Below are 16,887 nucleotides of genomic sequence, written 5' to 3'. Positions count from 1 at the left end.
AGACTTTTCAGATAGTTTTCATCACCTGACATTGAATTAATTACCCCACAGTTTCTCTCTTTTTCCTCTTTAGTTTTGGCTCAAAAGTTATGCTGCTAAAAACCATTGCACATGACGAGCTGTGGTGTGTAAAGATAATTTCCTTCCAAACTTTCAATCAATCATTATTAGGGAGAGGGGGAAAAAAAAAGAGAAAGAAAAAAAGATGTCTTCATTCTAATCAATTTAATTTAAAAATCAAATGAGGTTTTACCACCCTGCACATCATAATTGCAATCATCTTTTGATAAGAAGGGAGCTCTTCACCAGCTGTATTGCTGGGCAGATACTACAAACAATTAGATTGCTGATGCCTGTATAATGAAATTTACAAAATAGTGGCAAGCACTCATCACTCAAAAATAGCTCTCTGCTTTTCATTCTGCTTATGAAGGGATGTCTTAACCTCTTAGACTTTTCAGTCTTTGAATATTTAAGTGTCAGCTTAAGAAAACAAAAATCCAACTTTTGTCATGAGTTTTCACTCAGGAAAAAGACCTTGATACTAGTTTGTAGCAAACATTTGACATGAATCCCTGAACTGACCCCATCTCAGGGCTGTGCTTTGCATTGCAGAGCAGCTTCAGAGCATAAGAAACTTTGTCCTTTTGGGTGGATCTACACCATAAAGTACATTCCAGGACTGTATAAAATGTGCTCCAATTCCTTATGCCCTTTTGACCATAGGACCTTGCTAAAGATAGCACAAATTAAAAGGCAATGAAATCTATATAATGTGATCATTGGGTCAACCACTTTTTCACTCCCCAGATCTGTTCCCATTGCTCTGCACTACTTATTAGCAGAGATATAAACTTGGTGCTTGATGTCATGGACTGTAAGCCACAGACTACTGCTGGTTTGCAATGTCCTGCTAAACAGCCTGTTGCAGCACTCCTCTGGCTTCATACTCAAAAGATCTTAACCCCATAGTGTTTCTTGCTACCATAGTGTTCAAGATTAATGACCTGAAGCATTAATTTCCACCAAAATAGAAGAGGCTCTGCATCTAGGTGTACAGATGTCTGTATATTTATTTCACCACACAAACTGCTACCTCAGATAATTAAAGCTGGGAAAAGTAACAAGAAAAGGAGAGTAAAGGGTGCATTAACTCCCCTTATTACAGCATCTCAGGCTTAACAGGTCAGAATATTTGTAAAGGTCAAGAATTTGCTGCTTGTTATTTGCTCAAGACCAAATTACTGCTCTGGGAGCAGTAAGGTCTTCCCTGGACCATGAAGGTATTCACTATCCTTAACTTACAACTACCTGTTAAAATACAATCTATCCCAATGGAGCAACCTTCAATTTTGTTTGTGGTCTATTTCATTTTCAGGGTATGAGCCCTGCAATGTTTGTGTTACAAACACAAAATCAGACTATTTTCACTAAACCAAAATTCACTCTGTTGGAATGTCAGATGAAAAATGAAACACACTCAGGATTGTGTAATGTTGACTGATTCCTGAAGTTGTGGTGGGCACCATGTCAATTAACTGTGTCCTCTTAAAACTGAGAAAAATTGTAAAGGGTAAATGTGGGCATTCATCTGGAACTTATCTATGGCCTATTGAGGGGATTTACTTTCTTTAATAATTAAAATCAGCTCCTGCTTTGAAAGGCTGACTCCTAGGGCTAGTAATTTCATGGGAGAGTTCAATGAACAGGGACAGACTCCAACATCAAACAGACTGCTTAAAAGTCATTGTTTGGGACCTGAGCCAAAATTACTCTCTGATCAGACCAAAAATATTCATGTGTATTAATTAAACCTAAGCTACACACTTTTGATAGACAACAATTCAATCAATAACCTAATCATTTATAAAACTGAAAATTATCTCTGGTCTTTTAGAGATGTGTTTCTGGCTCTTTCCCAAGCCATGGTGTCTCAGTGGTTTTGCAGGACTTTGGCTTCTGAGTATGAAAGGTAACACTCAGGTAGCATGATGCGTGAGGTCTCTGGTTACCCTTGAACTGAAACAGTAGCTACCTAAAAGGGCAGCTGGAATGGTCCAGCTCTTCTTCCCACGCTGCTTCAAAAGCAACTGCTCTGGCCTTCATTCAGCCAGATCTCCAGCCACTATTTCCTTTCCTGGAGCCAGAAACATCTGCAAGGCCTTGGAGGACAGGGGAGGTGTGGAAGGGAGGAAGAAAAAAAAAAAGCCATAAAACCCCCAAACTGTTTGGAAGCCTATTTGAAAGGTCAGTTTAGTTTAGAAACCCTCACAGATTGTAAAAAATGTGTCCATCAATAAGTAGCTATAGCTTGCTCTGGAGACATGTGTTAGTGTCATAAAATAAGCCTGGAGCAATTTGCAGAGATGATCATGGAACCTAGAAACATGTTTACTGTTTGTTCATGATAACATGAGACCATCTGGTGACCTGGGTGACACAAGATACCTACTACATTATTTTGGAGTTTGACATCATTGTTATTAATTCAGAGAAACAGATCTCACTTGAATATATCTTTCCAATCTAAGGCTTCGGTATAGAACCTCATGCAGCCTCTAGTCCCCTGCAGCATAACACTTCTGCTATATTCTGCTGCAGTTAACAAGGTCCATCTGTCAAAACGTGCCAATAATTTTCCTACATAAATTACACAGCCATCTAGCATCTGAGCTTTAGTAGCTAACTAAAGGAGCCCTTTTGCACTTCTGCTGGGTCCTGTAAAATGTCATGTTGTTAAAGTATGCCAATCGATCGTTGAGATACGCTAGGCGAGATGCAGTAAACTAGTTTGTGTTAACTGCATCTCTCTGCCTCTCTGCATCTCTCTAAAGCACAGTTTCCACCAAAACCATGGGAAAAAATTGTTTTTTGTTTTTTTTTTTTGTGTGTGTGTGTACACTGAGGATTGAATTCAGTTCCAGAATTAGATAACTAAACTTAGAGCACAGCTACTCGAATCTACGCTAGGTATTTAAGATCCCATTACACTCAGTTGAGATCTAGTCCATACAATTGCGATTCCAGAGGGCAACTCAACTCATCCCAGTTACTACTTCACTTGTCTTAACACAGGTGTCTACCATCAATAGAGATTCCCTGGGGCATCCCACCTGGCCTCCAGGTGCCATCCAGAAGAGTGCAGGTCTCCCCTACATGTCCTATATCACATCTGACAGCACCCCTATACATGTAAAAGACATCTCTATGGCACTTCAAATGACACTGAATGACTATATTCAGGCAACTGAGTTGAAACCTACATCTCTCCTGAGCACAATGGGAGATTAGATATCCAAATCAGACACAACCACACACAGAAATGAAAGCAGAGGTGTGCCATATTGAATGTCACAACATTTAGCAGGAGTAGTAGTGCAAAATTCCTTTCCCAATTCAACATCAAAACACTACTCCAGCTTTGAAATACTATGCAACACCAGCTAGTGAATCCTCCTTTAACCCTTGGGATCTGTGTACATAGAATCATCAGTTTTGAAAGAATTGATTCTCAGCAACTATCCTCTGCACTACGACAGAGCTATTAGCCCCAGTTTACAGATACTGAACTAGGGTATAGGGCAGATGTGTGGTTCATTAAATCACCGAGAGCCAACCAACCTGAGGAAATTCTGCATTTGGCAAATCCTGCCAGGTGCCAGCTGCCTTACATGATGTAAAGCATGGTTTCAGTTGCATTGTAGCATGCAGAAAATGTATGACAGAATTGAGAACTGAACTTCCACTCTCAAACTCCAGATAAGAGATAAAATGAAGACTTACCAAAGAAATTAGGAGCCTGTAGCCCCACTCCCCAGGCTCATTTTACAACTAGAACACAGTATGAGTGTAGCCAATGTGGCCACATAAGTCCCTTATTTTCATACCTGCCCAGACAATTCCATTCTCCTGATTGCCTGAGTAAATCTCTCCTACTTCAGAAATTTTCCTTTCTCCAGTTTCCTTTTTTTTTTCCCCTTAGGATCCCATTCTATTTCTGCACACTTATTTTCCCTTTCAGTCCCTTTCTCTTCCTGTTTTTGCCTATCCATTTTTATATTCCCCCCTAAACTACCTACTCTACAACACCCTTCTCAGTATCCTAGCTGATTCCAGGTTCTACTTGGTCTTCTGAAACTTGCTTCTCTGTGGTTTTGCCATCAGGGTCTCTCAAGTGAACTCCCTAATGGTCCTATCTCCCCCTCACCAGTCATTACGTTCTCTCTCATTGTCCTTCAGTTTCAAGGATACCAAGTTGTAGCCTCTAGCCTGCTTTTTGAAGGCAACTTTCATACCACTATTATGATATCATAATCTCTGTTCTCTGCCTCAATATTCTCTTTGTATCTTTTGCTCATGGTGACTTACATAAAGCCCTGTAACATTCAGCATATTTTGGGTACCATGCAGCCTGTGAGAGCACAGCCTTCTTTGCTTCTGTCCCCAGTACCCCAGGTTTGATTTGCAAGAAAAATCAACAAGCCTGATACATTCTCATCTGTCAATGCTGCTGCCAAGGCTTATTTGATTTATAGGACCTGAACTGTGATGATCAAGTAGCCTTGAAATTGCAAATACTGGAGATTACAATGGAACTGGGTTTGATTCATCTATGTCACCTAGAAGTGAAAGACTACACTGAACTATTACTCCTGAATCAATTATTCTGTCCAGCCTCAAAATACAATGTTAAACAAGCTGAAGACACATTATCTTTCTAACAAGGTGATATCATTTTCTCTTTTTTTTCATTTTGTAGAACTTTATCTTAAATTATGACTACAATTAAAAATAAAATATAGGCAGTCTCAGCCCCCAGTCTTGTTTTCACTTCTCAACAGCTTAATTTAAGAGCACAAGGCAGAAACTACACAGTGGCTGGCAGGAAATACATTCCAAGCAGCCACAACAGGGAGTTTACAGGATCAGGGGGATTTTTAAATGAGGGGCAAAGGAGGAGGAGGAGGGGGGGAGAAGAGGGGCAAAGGAGGAGGAGGGGGGGGGGAGAAGAGGGGCAAAGGAGGAGGAGGGGGGGGGGAGAAGAGGGGCAAAGGAGGAGGAGGGGGGGGGAGAAGAGGGGCAAAGGAGGAGGAGGGGGGGGGAGAAGAGGGGCAAAGGAGGAGGAGGGGGGGGGAGAAGAGGGGCAAAGGAGGAGGAGGGGGGGGAGAAGAGGGGCAAAGGAGGAGGAGGGGGGGGAGAAGAGGGGCAAAGGAGGAGGAGGGGGGGGGAGAAGAGGGGCAAAGGAGGAGGAGGGGGGGGGGAGAAGAGGGGCAAAGGAGGAGGAGGGGGGGGGAGAAGAGGGGCAAAGGAGGAGGAGGGGGGGGAGAAGAGGGGCAAAGGAGGAGGAGGGGGGAGAAGAGGGGCAAAGGAGGAGGAGGGGGGAGAAGAGGGGCAAAGGAGGAGGAGGGGGGAGAAGAGGGGCAAAGGAGGAGGAGGGGGGAGAAGAGGGGCAAAGGAGGAGGAGGGGGGAGAAGAGGGGCAAAGGAGGAGGAGGGGGGAGAAGAGGGGCAAAGGAGGAGGAGGGGGGAGAAGAGGGGCAAAGGAGGAGGAGGGGGGAGAAGAGGGGCAAAGGAGGAGGAGGGGGGAGAAGAGGGGCAAAGGAGGAGGAGGGGGGAGAAGAGGGGCAAAGGAGGAAAGCAATACAACATTTCTTAATTGTAGATGCTTTCCATTAGTGAAAGCACAATGCATTTTAGAATGAGATCAATATTTAATGGCATCATTTTGCCAAAGCCCTAGAAGTTTCTGTTTGACTGATTTTTAATTTAGAGAAAGACACCTCTTGCATTCTGCACAAGTAGTAAGTGCACACTTCTTTACAGCAATCTCATGGCCTATCAGCATACTCAGATCATTTCACTGTTAGTGATAACTCAAGGATGGCTCAGGCACACAGCTCTTTCCTGTAGCCTGTGGTTAGGAAGTCAAGCAGTGCGAGTCCTATATCCATAGTGCTTTCTGCTCCTGTGGCTCTGTTCTCCTTGATGAATGCTATACTAGCTCTCCCTTAAGAGTCCTCTGCTGGAGTATGCAATTAAAGATGGAGAATGTTGTTGCCCCCTTCTAGCTTTCATCACAGATAACATATCAGCCTGAGGATAAATAAAGGAAATACAGAGCTTATCCCTGTTTCTATATTCCTTGGCTTCTAGTTTCATTTTAATGGCAACCATATTGCAGCTGTGGGTACTAAGGCAGAGCAGTCCTGAAGAGTAAAAACACCTTTGCAGAGGTTTCTCTCTTTGATAGATTTGACCAGCTTTTGAAGATAAACCATTATCCCTATCCCAGGAAAACATTGCTCGAAAGGAGCTCTGAACTGGGAGAGATACATTTGATAAATAAGAGGAATGTCTTCCTCCTCAGCTGTAAACATTTCTTTTAACTTTCAAAGATTGAAACCCAGTATTTCCACTGAAACAGCTGGAAAATAGATGTAAGGCCATTTTCTTCAGCTCCAAAGTGGTACATTTTTAGGTGATGGTAAAGGATTACTCAATAATTAAGATGCTCAAAAAGCAGCTAGTACTACACAGAAACAAAATAAAATGCTGCTAATGGGGTGAGAAACTCAAAGCACTACAGATCAGGTTTTCATCTTCCAGATTCTGTCTTATTGTTTCCAAGCATTGCATGTACCAGGGCAGGGCAGTTGGTAAGGATTGGTTCATATCCCTAATATTAAACTGCATTAACCTTCAGAGCAAAATCTTCAAAGCAGAATTACCTACTAGGAATGGTCCTTTGGCCACTGAAATTCCAAATCAGCCCCAAGAGTGGATACTTCTGGAGAGAAAGAATGGCACAGGACTACAGCAATACCTTGGACTGTGTTAACAGTTCAACAGTATAGATGAGAGCCTTCCAGAGCTCAGAAGCTTATTTACCGCTGTGCATTTCAGCATCTCAACTGTATTATGCTTAGTATTTCAACTATATGGTCTGTTACAAGTTCAAATATACAAAATATTCTGTTCTGCATCCAGTTCTGGTGCATTCAGAGTAAGGAGGACATTGAACTGCTGGAGCAGGTCCAGAAGAGGCCACGAAGGTGATCAGAGGGCTGGAGAACCTCCCCTATGGGGACAAATGGCTCTGGGGAGGACTTATAGCAGCCTTCCAGCATCTGAAAGGGGGCTACAAGAAAGCTAGAGAAGGATTTCTTGTGAGAGGATGAGAGAGAATGGATTGAAGCTTGAGAAGGGCAGATTTCAACTGGATATTAGAAATAAATTCTTTACAGGGAGGGTGGTGAGACCCTGGAACAGTGCCCAGGGAGGTCGTGGATGGCCTCTTCTTGGAGGTGTTCAAGGTCAGACTGGATGAGGCCTTGAGCCACTTGGGCTAGTGGCAGAGGGCTTGGAACTAGATGAACTTTAAGATCTCTTCCAACTCAAACCATTCTATGAATCAAACCAGTCTGTGAATCTATTTGTATTTTCATTGAATGAGGAAACACCACTAAAGCATCTCTCCAGGTAAGCAATCCAGTTAAACACAGAAGATGTACGCATGCAGAAGTGATATTCCAAAACCCTCATTCTCCTGACTGTAAAGAGCATTATTCTGCTTTAATTCATACTTGTTTTTCAGTATCCTGATGAACTTGTAATTAAATGCACTCACACATACTTTCTGCTGTTTTCATTAGTGCTGTGTATTGAGTAGATGTGTTCATGTTTTCATATTATCTCAGCTCTAATTAAAATACTCTAAATAGAATTAAGCTTTATAGTTCCTTGTCAAAGAAGATAATTTACAATGCATCTCTTCAACAATATTTTGGTTAATGCTGTTATTAAGTAGTCACAGAACATCCATTCTGCTCTAGGGAAACTTTATAGAAGTAGCCTCCTCTGGAGCTGTTATTTGTCTTCTACTCACTAATTCTGTGGTGATAAAGGGGCAGTGGGGGGAAGTCAGTCCTGAGAGACAGTTCCAGTCATAAGCTTTTTTTTTCCCCTCTCTCTTTTTATGTACTTGGTCCTCAGTATTTCAGTGTACCAGAATTTTGTAATGTTTGCCCTATTTTCAGTCATACATAGTTGAACTGCTAACTACATCTTAATGGCACTGAGAGTACAGCTTTTACTTCTTTGTTTTCTTCCTTTTTAAGGGCTATTGAGGAATTCTATTTGTTTGTTCCTCTGTTTGATCATTTCAACATCATCAGAATGAAATATATGGAACTATGTGCAGTAGATTTGCACAGGCACTTTACCAGTTCACAGACAAAAATGGAGAGAGAACAGTACCTCCACCACCTAGAACCAAGGCCACTGACTGATGTCAACTACCTTAAAGTGCTTGCAGCCCTAATGGATACATGCAACCTTGGAAATACTGCATAAGATAGAAGGAATCTCCAGAGCAGGCACACTAATGATCATAGAATCAATAAGGTTGGAAGAGACCTCAAAGATCATCAAGTCCAACCTGTCACCCAAGACCTCACGACTACTAAACCATGGCACCAGGTGCCACATGCAATCCCCTCTTGAACACCTCCAGGGATGGTGACTCCACCTTGCCCACCTGAGTACCATAGAACACATCTTTATTTTAGTGAGATTTAGAATGCTCAGCACCTCCCAAAACTTTGTAAAATCATGCACAGAGGGCTGGCTTTTACCTTGGAGATCATGGGTTTGATCTCCTACGAAACCATAGCTCTCAGTAAAGTATTTTTGTAAATCTTATTTGCCTTTTGTGCTCAGTTTGGACACTGCAAATGGTTGCACAAACTCCAGCATCCCAGAGAAGGAAGTGTGCACCTGATCAAGAAGCATCTTGTGCCTGTACTTTATTTCTCCATGGTGATTTTCCTGGTTATTCCCTCTCTGGTTAAGTGTGTTGTAACTTGGGCTGAGCACAGAAATCAGTTCATAGCAGAAAGGTCTTTACACCACACCTGTCCTGTGATCTCATTCAGAAATAGTCATTGCATAACTATTTACTCCAGCCCTCATTTGATGATGAAATGTAACCAAGTGTGTGTTTCATATTTGTGCACCGCTGCAAAAGCTTGCAGTGGGGATTTTACTGAGTTTGTAGAGACAGGCATGTGCCAACTCAAGATAAGTGTGACAAGGGATAAATTTAATTTGGGAAGAATTATGCCAACAGCCTACTGCAGTGCCCTTAAGGAATAAGGTTATTTCACCATGGGGAAATCCACTTGAACATCCTGTTTGTGGAACCATCAGTTGGGAAGTTTATTTTCTGGAACTGTGATTTTCCAGAGCTGCCTCTAAAGGTGATTTTGTTCAAAGTAATTCATACACCATACTGCAGAAAAGGTGAGATATTACTTCCTTGGAAGTAAATTGCTATTACTTCTTAGGTCAACTAGAAAGGCTGTGGAGCACATCTCTCCTGTGGCTGGTCTGTTAATTCATGTCCAGCCTGCTACAGGGGGTGGAATGTCATGGTCCTTGTCTTATTCTGTGCCTAGATGAACTACACCCACACAGGCAGGCTAGGCTCACTGTGCATGCACAAAATGGTTGTACATTAAGCAGGTCACACCTGGTAGCCCAAACAAGTGGAAGAGGTCTATCAGAGGCTACAGATGCCCTGCAGGATTCTATTACTGCTTACACAAATAGGAGACAATTTCTTTTGTCCCCTCATGTTTAAACTGCTATCTTCTATTATATTGCTGGATGTCTTAGCCAGAGCAATGATGAATCACAGCTAGAACTGTAACTTTCTTTGAAAAGGTCGAAAAAGGTAAACAGAAAAAATGACAACTAACATAAAGATAGCACAGCCAAACCCCCCCAGAAAAATCCTCATACTGTAATGAATAGATTATTGCAGATCTTAGCAATAAAACCAGAGCTGATGAAATTTTATTCTTTCAGGAACAATTATGTTCTCTCTTCCTTTATCTTTCTACCAGAAGCCCTCTTTATATCACTGAAGCAACGCTCTTAGGTAGCTGGGTTATTCATATAAAATGGGGGAAAAAAACCTAATTCATGACAGATAAAATCCAAGTCACTTTCATATAATCCACATTCAGACATCAAAAGCTGTAGCTACAGTAAGCCATTTGAAACATATCTAAGAAAGACAAGAACTGAATATGCAAATATTGAATTACATTTAATAAAACATCTGAAAGGTGAGAAGCCAGAACTCAGTTGTATATGAATTGGCCAAGGACCCACAAGCCAACAACACTGACAAGAGACAGTCTCTATCTATACAGTTTATTTGTTCAAACAGACCTGAACAAACAAATAAGGAGGGTTTGAAAGTAGCAAAATACTGGAACAGGTTGCCCAGAAATGTGGTTAAGGCCATGGCCCTGGAGACATTCAAGGTCAGACTTGATACGTGGCCCTGGGCAGTGTGGTCTAGTTGAAGGTGTAACTTCTCGCTGCAGGGGAGTGAACAGAATGATCTTTGAGGGTCCCTTCCAATCCTATGCAATCTGCAAGTCTGTGAATTTGAATAGTTGAGATATTCAAAGAGAGTTTTACTTTGATTTTAGAGTGATAGGTTCTCTTATTGGAGGTTTCTCATCTCAAAATTCTTCCTAATTAAATGAGGGATCCCTTAACCATGACCCAGACCCCGAAAGAGTCTCTCTATGTATGAGATTGTTCCTATCTCACACCTCCCAGCAGTGGCACTTTCACCCCATGGGCTGGCAGTGCAGTATCATAGCCTCCTTCCTCATCAAGGACCTTAAACAGCAGGTGTCCCCCACCAGCTGCATTGGGTATGTGAGCATCTGGAACAGGAGAAAAGAGAGGCTGCTGTGCTAAACCTGACATTCAGACAAACATCTTCAAACTCAGTCAGGTGAATGACCCCCATCCCCGCCTTTAAACTCAGCTCACCAGGTTCCTCTTCTTTCACTCACTGTCCTGATCAGACTGGTTGGAGGAAGGAATCTTTGCTCCCCTCTACTGCTGCTTACAGAGAAGCACAGCACTTCTCCTCACTGCAGGTATAAGTAAGCCTATAAATTAGTGAGTTGAAAGGCCAAACTTCTCTGACAGCTTCATCTAAGCTACCAAAGCCTGCTTAGCGCAAAACTCACTGCTGAAGAGCTTCCCATTCTGTCTTTCATTGGCTCCTTCCTGCGCTTAGTGCACAAGACATATGAAAAGGGGAAAGGAGTGACAGCTGGTTTGGAAATTTCTATGATTCCTGTTTCAGATCTGTTTAGAATCTGTTTATTTTGCTATAAAAGTGCAAAGAGGCCCTGGCAGACATCAGAAAATTAATTATTTTGCATGCATTGTGTAACAGCATTCATTAGCTTTACATGAGTGGGGAGAGGTCAGTCAAGAATAGAATCCCATTGTGTTAACTTTCAAAGAGTTTGCCATGTAATTGAATGCAGCAGGCCTAGAATAAAGGAATTAAATATGCAGGCAGAATTAACACTAATGGTTTGCAAACATTACATTGCAAATATCTACAGCTCCTTTGTCTAAGTTCTTGGGTTGAAATCTTGGGGGAAGGCGATTAGGTGAGCAACAAACCCAGTGATGTTTCAGGAGGAATACTGTAGGAATGTGCATAAAACACGTGGAGACAGAAAAGAAAAAGCATAATGGGATCTGAATGCTGTGGTGTATCCAACTTCTTGTGTCTTAGCACATAGATTTACAATGTATATTAAGCAGTAGCCCACGTGTGCCTTTCTGCTGCTGTTTCCTGCACAGGAAGCATGCCACATGGAGCGCCACATGAGACACGTTTTTAGCAAATGTGGTGAAGTTCTGACCACATATATCACACAGCTAGCTTTTGTTCTGCAGAACAATGAGAACACTGGGAGTCAGTAAATGGTATGATTTAAATGTGAAAACAGCTCCCTAGAATGTGCTGAATCCATTGCACGGTAAGCAGCGGGAGAACATCGCCATTCAGTGTTCTGGGTCCATCTGTTGGCAATATCATGATGGAAACAGCTTTTTAAATGCTATTTTCAATAAGCTGTCACACAACAGCTTGTTCTAACAATAATCTAATACCTCTCTGTTTGCTTGCCACCTACTATAAAAAACAGCTTAGAGGGAAGGAGGCATTTCAGTACTATACTGATGTTGGGTGGGAGGGACAGAGAGACTACAGGAACAAGCAAAATGTGAAACAACTATAAAAATAGAACAGGATAAGAAGCTGTTATTTCAGACCCCCTGAAATCTAGATTTAAACCAGAACGTGCAATCCAGCCTCCTGTAGTGTCAAAGAGGGATGGCCTGTTATTTTAGACCCCCTGAAATCTAAATTTAAACCCAAATGTGCAATCCAACCTCCTGCAGTGTCAAAGAGGGATGGTCTGCGCCAGCCAGTCATTAGAACTGTTGCACATTGACACTGCCAGGTATAGAAACCAGTGGCTGCCAGAGACAAATGGCAGGTGCACCTCCTTATCACCTTTAATCCTGAAAGACCTTCTGATCTGTGTACTCCAATGAGTACTGACAAGAAGACCCATCTCCATCACTGTGATATGCCCACTTGTGTGGCACTAAAGCCAATCTGTTCTATACAATAGTTACCAAAATATCAGCTTACTGCTCAAGTGTAACAGATGTCAGCCACACACCGATGATACAAAGCCTGCAACCACTGGTATCAAAGGGGTTCAGTTGCAGAGTTCAGCTCAGCAACAAAGAGCAGACAGCTACATTTGAACTCGGTAATTGGTAGGAGAGGAGTAGATAGGGTTTTTTGGTGCACATCAAAAGAGTTTTACAATTAGTTAGTTCAGTGTGTAGTTATCCCAGCTAGCTCTGACATACCTAATGCTGTGACTCTTTAAGCATTGAGCTAGATAATCCCCTGCAGTTTCTCTTAACCTGTGTTATCTTATGATTCTAAAAAACTCCTCTATGTGGATTATTTATTTTAAAAGGCTGTACTCCTTAAAGCACTACAAAAGGAACTTGAGTTTCTCCACACACTGTCTTTACCAAATACTACAAATACATATAGTTAGGAGGAATGAAAGCTGAGAAGCATCACTAGACAAGAAAGCAAAATAAAAATGGGATGAACCATTATGGGACCATGCAAATGGAGATACAGAAAGAGGAAAGAAAATCTGAAAGAGTCAACAGGGAACTAATGCTGATAAAAACAGAAGGGAAACTTGGAAGAAAACTGATAGTACATTAAAAATCAAAGTACTTGTCATGGGTTGAATTGAATCTGTTGATGACATTAAATACCACACTGCCATCAGCCAGCTTCAAAATGCAAGTGCTGGCTGGAGCAAAGTATCATGGGGCTTGAAGTTGAGGTTGCAACATGAGAGGTTTCCTGTTCTGCTTTCTGTTGGTTTTTGGGGGTGTTGGTCTTTTTCACTGAGCTGGGTACTATATGCTTGGGTAGGGGGAACTGCTTTTATCGCTGGCCTCTGCTGCTGCTTTTCTGCAAATAGGCTGAGGCAATTGTGCATTGTAGAGTTTTCCAGTAAGCTCTGGATCTCAACACAGAGGCTTTGGGTTTTTTGTTACCTTCCTTTCCATGTATGTGGATGGAGAGGGACTTGGGAGAGTGGATTATGTGAAGACTTCGTTCATCGCTAGTGTTGTAACAAAAACACACTGGTAACTCTCTATATATTGTGGGGCTCATTCCTAAAACATTCTACCTTCTTCACCTCTCAAGACTGCAACCTAAGAACAAAAAATACTTTATGTTCTGCCCATATGTGTATAGTGATAACATCCTCCCAGAATACATGCATCTCAGCCTGCTTTTAAGATGAAAAATGCAACTAATAAGAGGTGATCACCTACCTGAGGACGTATAACTTTCACTATGTTTTTAAGTGCAGTGTCTGGTGATGGAGGAGAGCAGTCAGGTGTTGGGCCTGTAGAGCTGTTTCTACGGTTACCAGATCCTGGTGCAGTAATTGCTACCTGAGGTGCATTATCTGTGAATAAAAATAGCATTTATGTGAGCTTAAAAATACTTCATACGTTTCTAAAATAACTACAAATTCTTTTGAAAACAGGATGCTGCTCAGAGGATGATTTCAATTTACAAAACCTACTGTAATTTAAAAGCATTTGGTAAGATACATATTGCACATCTACACCGAAATTTGTCAGGCCATAGGCTCGTTCTGTGCTGGGGCAGGATACAGCACTCTCTGAACACCTAAATAAAATGAGGCACAAACCAACCACAAATGTTTTACTTTCATTACCCTGAATTACTGATTGTGAATCCAAGCACTATAACTATAAGAAGAATGACTTGAAAGGAAGTTTTCTAAAGGAAGTTTTCTAAAGGAACTCACACACATCTCATCCTGGAAAACCCTAAGATACGCAACTCAGTTCAACAGGTTATATAAACACATACCTGATTTAGAGCCTGCTAGTAGCTATCAGCAACAACTTTCATGGGCATTATGAGCATCATAACTGATTAGTAAAGATGGATTACATGAAAATATACTCACTTCTCAAGTGAAACTTGCATCCTCCGCAGGGCTCTGCACTGCAATTACTACCTTTCTACAAGTGCCTCAGCTATATAACCTACAGCTGGCCTATAAATGTCTACACACCTGGAGGTACTTGGGAAGCTGCTGCCTGGCTGTAGTTTGCAATGCTGTTAGCATTTTGAAGGACCATTAAAGGGGTTTGAAATATCATTTTTGCCTTCTTTAAATGCTCTTAATGCTGTTTTAACAATGTAAAGTTAGTGAAAATCAGGTCAGAGGATATAGAAAGGACTATAAAATAAGACATAGCTTCCAACTGTGATGGTAACCAAGCATCAGAATGCCTTAGCAGGAGCCCAATAGCTCCATATGACTTCATGCCTTTAGAATTCTATTAGTAAAGAAATGCCTTCATTCAGATTCTAGGGGAAAATCCTATTGCCTGTGCACAGTTATGGTGGTCTTTATAGCCTACATGAATTTAGAGAGTTCCTGTCTTGGTGGGTCACAAAGACATGCACTCCACATTCCCAAATATGCTATAACACCTGCAGCTCTGCATTAAGACCAGATCTCATGTTTGTGGGCCTTAATTGACAACCTGCAGAGTTCAGAGAAGAAAGCCTATTTATTTGTAATTGTGGTGGATCTCCAATATGTGCTTCCACTATGTGGGTGAATCCACTCCATTAAAAACCAAACCTCAAATAAACAAAAGCAGCTCCAGTGCTGTAAACTGGAGAATTTTCCCTAACAAACTTCTGCAGGAGCAGACATAAGCTGCACCAGTCACACATGGCTCTGTGAAAACAATGACAGAAGCTGCTTCTTCTCAGTCCTACCAACCAGAATGAACTGTGGAAGTGCTAGAGAGATATCAAAGGGAAGGAAATACCCAGTCACATTAACTTAGCTATGTTAGGATAAAGAGGAATAGCTGAAGGATGTAAACTTACATGGAGGCTTCTAAGAAATACTCCCTGCAGGAACACTACATTATCTGGATGAGGTCTTAAAGTTTCTAGTCAAATACAAACTCACAAACTGTTCTTCCAGAGCAAATATCAGGCTGGAACATTCAAGCAATAATGTTGCACTTAATGAAGAATCTAAATGCATGTTCAGGTGGCAGTTTGGCAGACATCCAAAGTGGAGACATTCTGGAGATAACAGATGTTACCTGATGTCTGAGAGCGTAAAGCCTTCCTGTCATAGAAACAGACAATTCCAACTCTTTTTGTTTGGAACAGTTATCTCATCAAAGCTTCCAGTCCTTTAGGTATGCATTCTTAGCACACAGAAGGGCTCTTCCTGAAACATCATGAGTGTGTACAGGAATCTTGGATTTGAATTAAACTCATGCAGAAAGCAATACACATATGTTAATATGTTGAATCTAACAAATGTTGACACAGCCTTAGAAAGGAATGTATGTGAATCCTCATATTAACATCCCTCACATGGAAGAATTCTAATAGCATTCCAGAAAGCCTTAATTCTCTCCTGTACTTTGCTGTCTGACCTAGTACGTAAATGTCAATTCATGTGCTAGATGTGAATGAGTATCCTGTGATTTGAAAGCCCAGCTTATCAAATGAGGGACAGGCATCTGGCAAGAAGGCCATGCCATACTCTTGGAAATCTCATAGTGAGGATGCAGGCTAAGTACATGCCAGGAGCATCTTCATTGAGCTGAAAGTCTCATTCTCCTTTTCTCCAGAATAAGAAATATCATCTTCTTTCACTCTATGGACAGACTCATCAATAGATAATTAGTAACGACCTTCAGAGAATTGCTTTGGGAGCCCTGCACTGCTTGTGGAGATACCAAACACGGGACTGTAATGCTGATGAGATGTGGTAATAGAGGCACCACCTAGGAAGCTAAGAAATTACTTCTAGAGTGAGAAATGTTCCACTCAGTTCTAGCTAAGTGTACTTAGTGCACTTAATTACTTACTAGTGTGAGAGTGAAACAGAATGATTGTCCCTGACAAACAGCTAAATCCATAAAGAACACAAACTCCCTGTTACTTCAGCAGCCCCTGCATTTCTGTCCCTCTTCTTTTGCTGTGCTTAAGCACAGCTGCCCCTTAGCTATTTAGCACATGAAAGCCTTGCAAGTAAAAATCAGCCTTGCAGATGCATCACTCGTAGGACAGACAAGAAAGAATCACAGATTGGTGCTGAAGGTAATTAATACAGTTTTCTGCCCACCACTTTGTTCTGTTTCAAGGCCTCATCGATAGTCACCTCAGCTTACTTTGCCCACACTTCAAATATTCACAAGAGGGTAACAGAGGGATCCAGTTACATGAGATTTTGATCTTTCTGCAGGAAAGACTTCTTATTAACTCTGTTCAGTGATAGGTTACTGAAGACTAGATTTTGCCCCTAGACAGTCCCACCTGAGAAGCATTGAACTGACTCACAGGGACATTTCTTGGAAAGAATAT

The 16,887-nt window shown here is 41.6% G+C and overlaps 1 protein-coding gene across 10 annotated transcripts in view; it reads right to left on the bottom strand.

Annotated features, from left to right (window-relative positions):
* The window catches only part of ANKS1B (ankyrin repeat and sterile alpha motif domain containing 1B), a 420,346-nt gene that overhangs the window by 274,049 nt on the left and 129,410 nt on the right, over window positions 1–16,887 (bottom strand). For all 10 annotated transcript variants that reach the window (XM_068142750.1, XM_068142747.1, XM_068142754.1 and 7 more), the window contains exon 11: window positions 13,776–13,912. In XM_068142750.1, the coding sequence (XP_067998851.1) occupies window positions 13,776–13,912 (137 nt within the window). The remainder of the gene's footprint in view (window positions 1–13,775; window positions 13,913–16,887) is intronic.

The sequence above is a fragment of the Melanerpes formicivorus genome, unplaced genomic scaffold, assembly GCF_026170545.1.
Source record: "Melanerpes formicivorus ecotype bairdi unplaced genomic scaffold, bMelFor1.0.p_v2 SCAF_8, whole genome shotgun sequence".
NCBI lineage: Eukaryota > Metazoa > Chordata > Aves > Piciformes > Picidae > Melanerpes > Melanerpes formicivorus.
The sequence above is the reverse complement of the archived record's forward strand: the minus strand, read 5'-3'. Positions and strand labels throughout refer to the sequence as shown.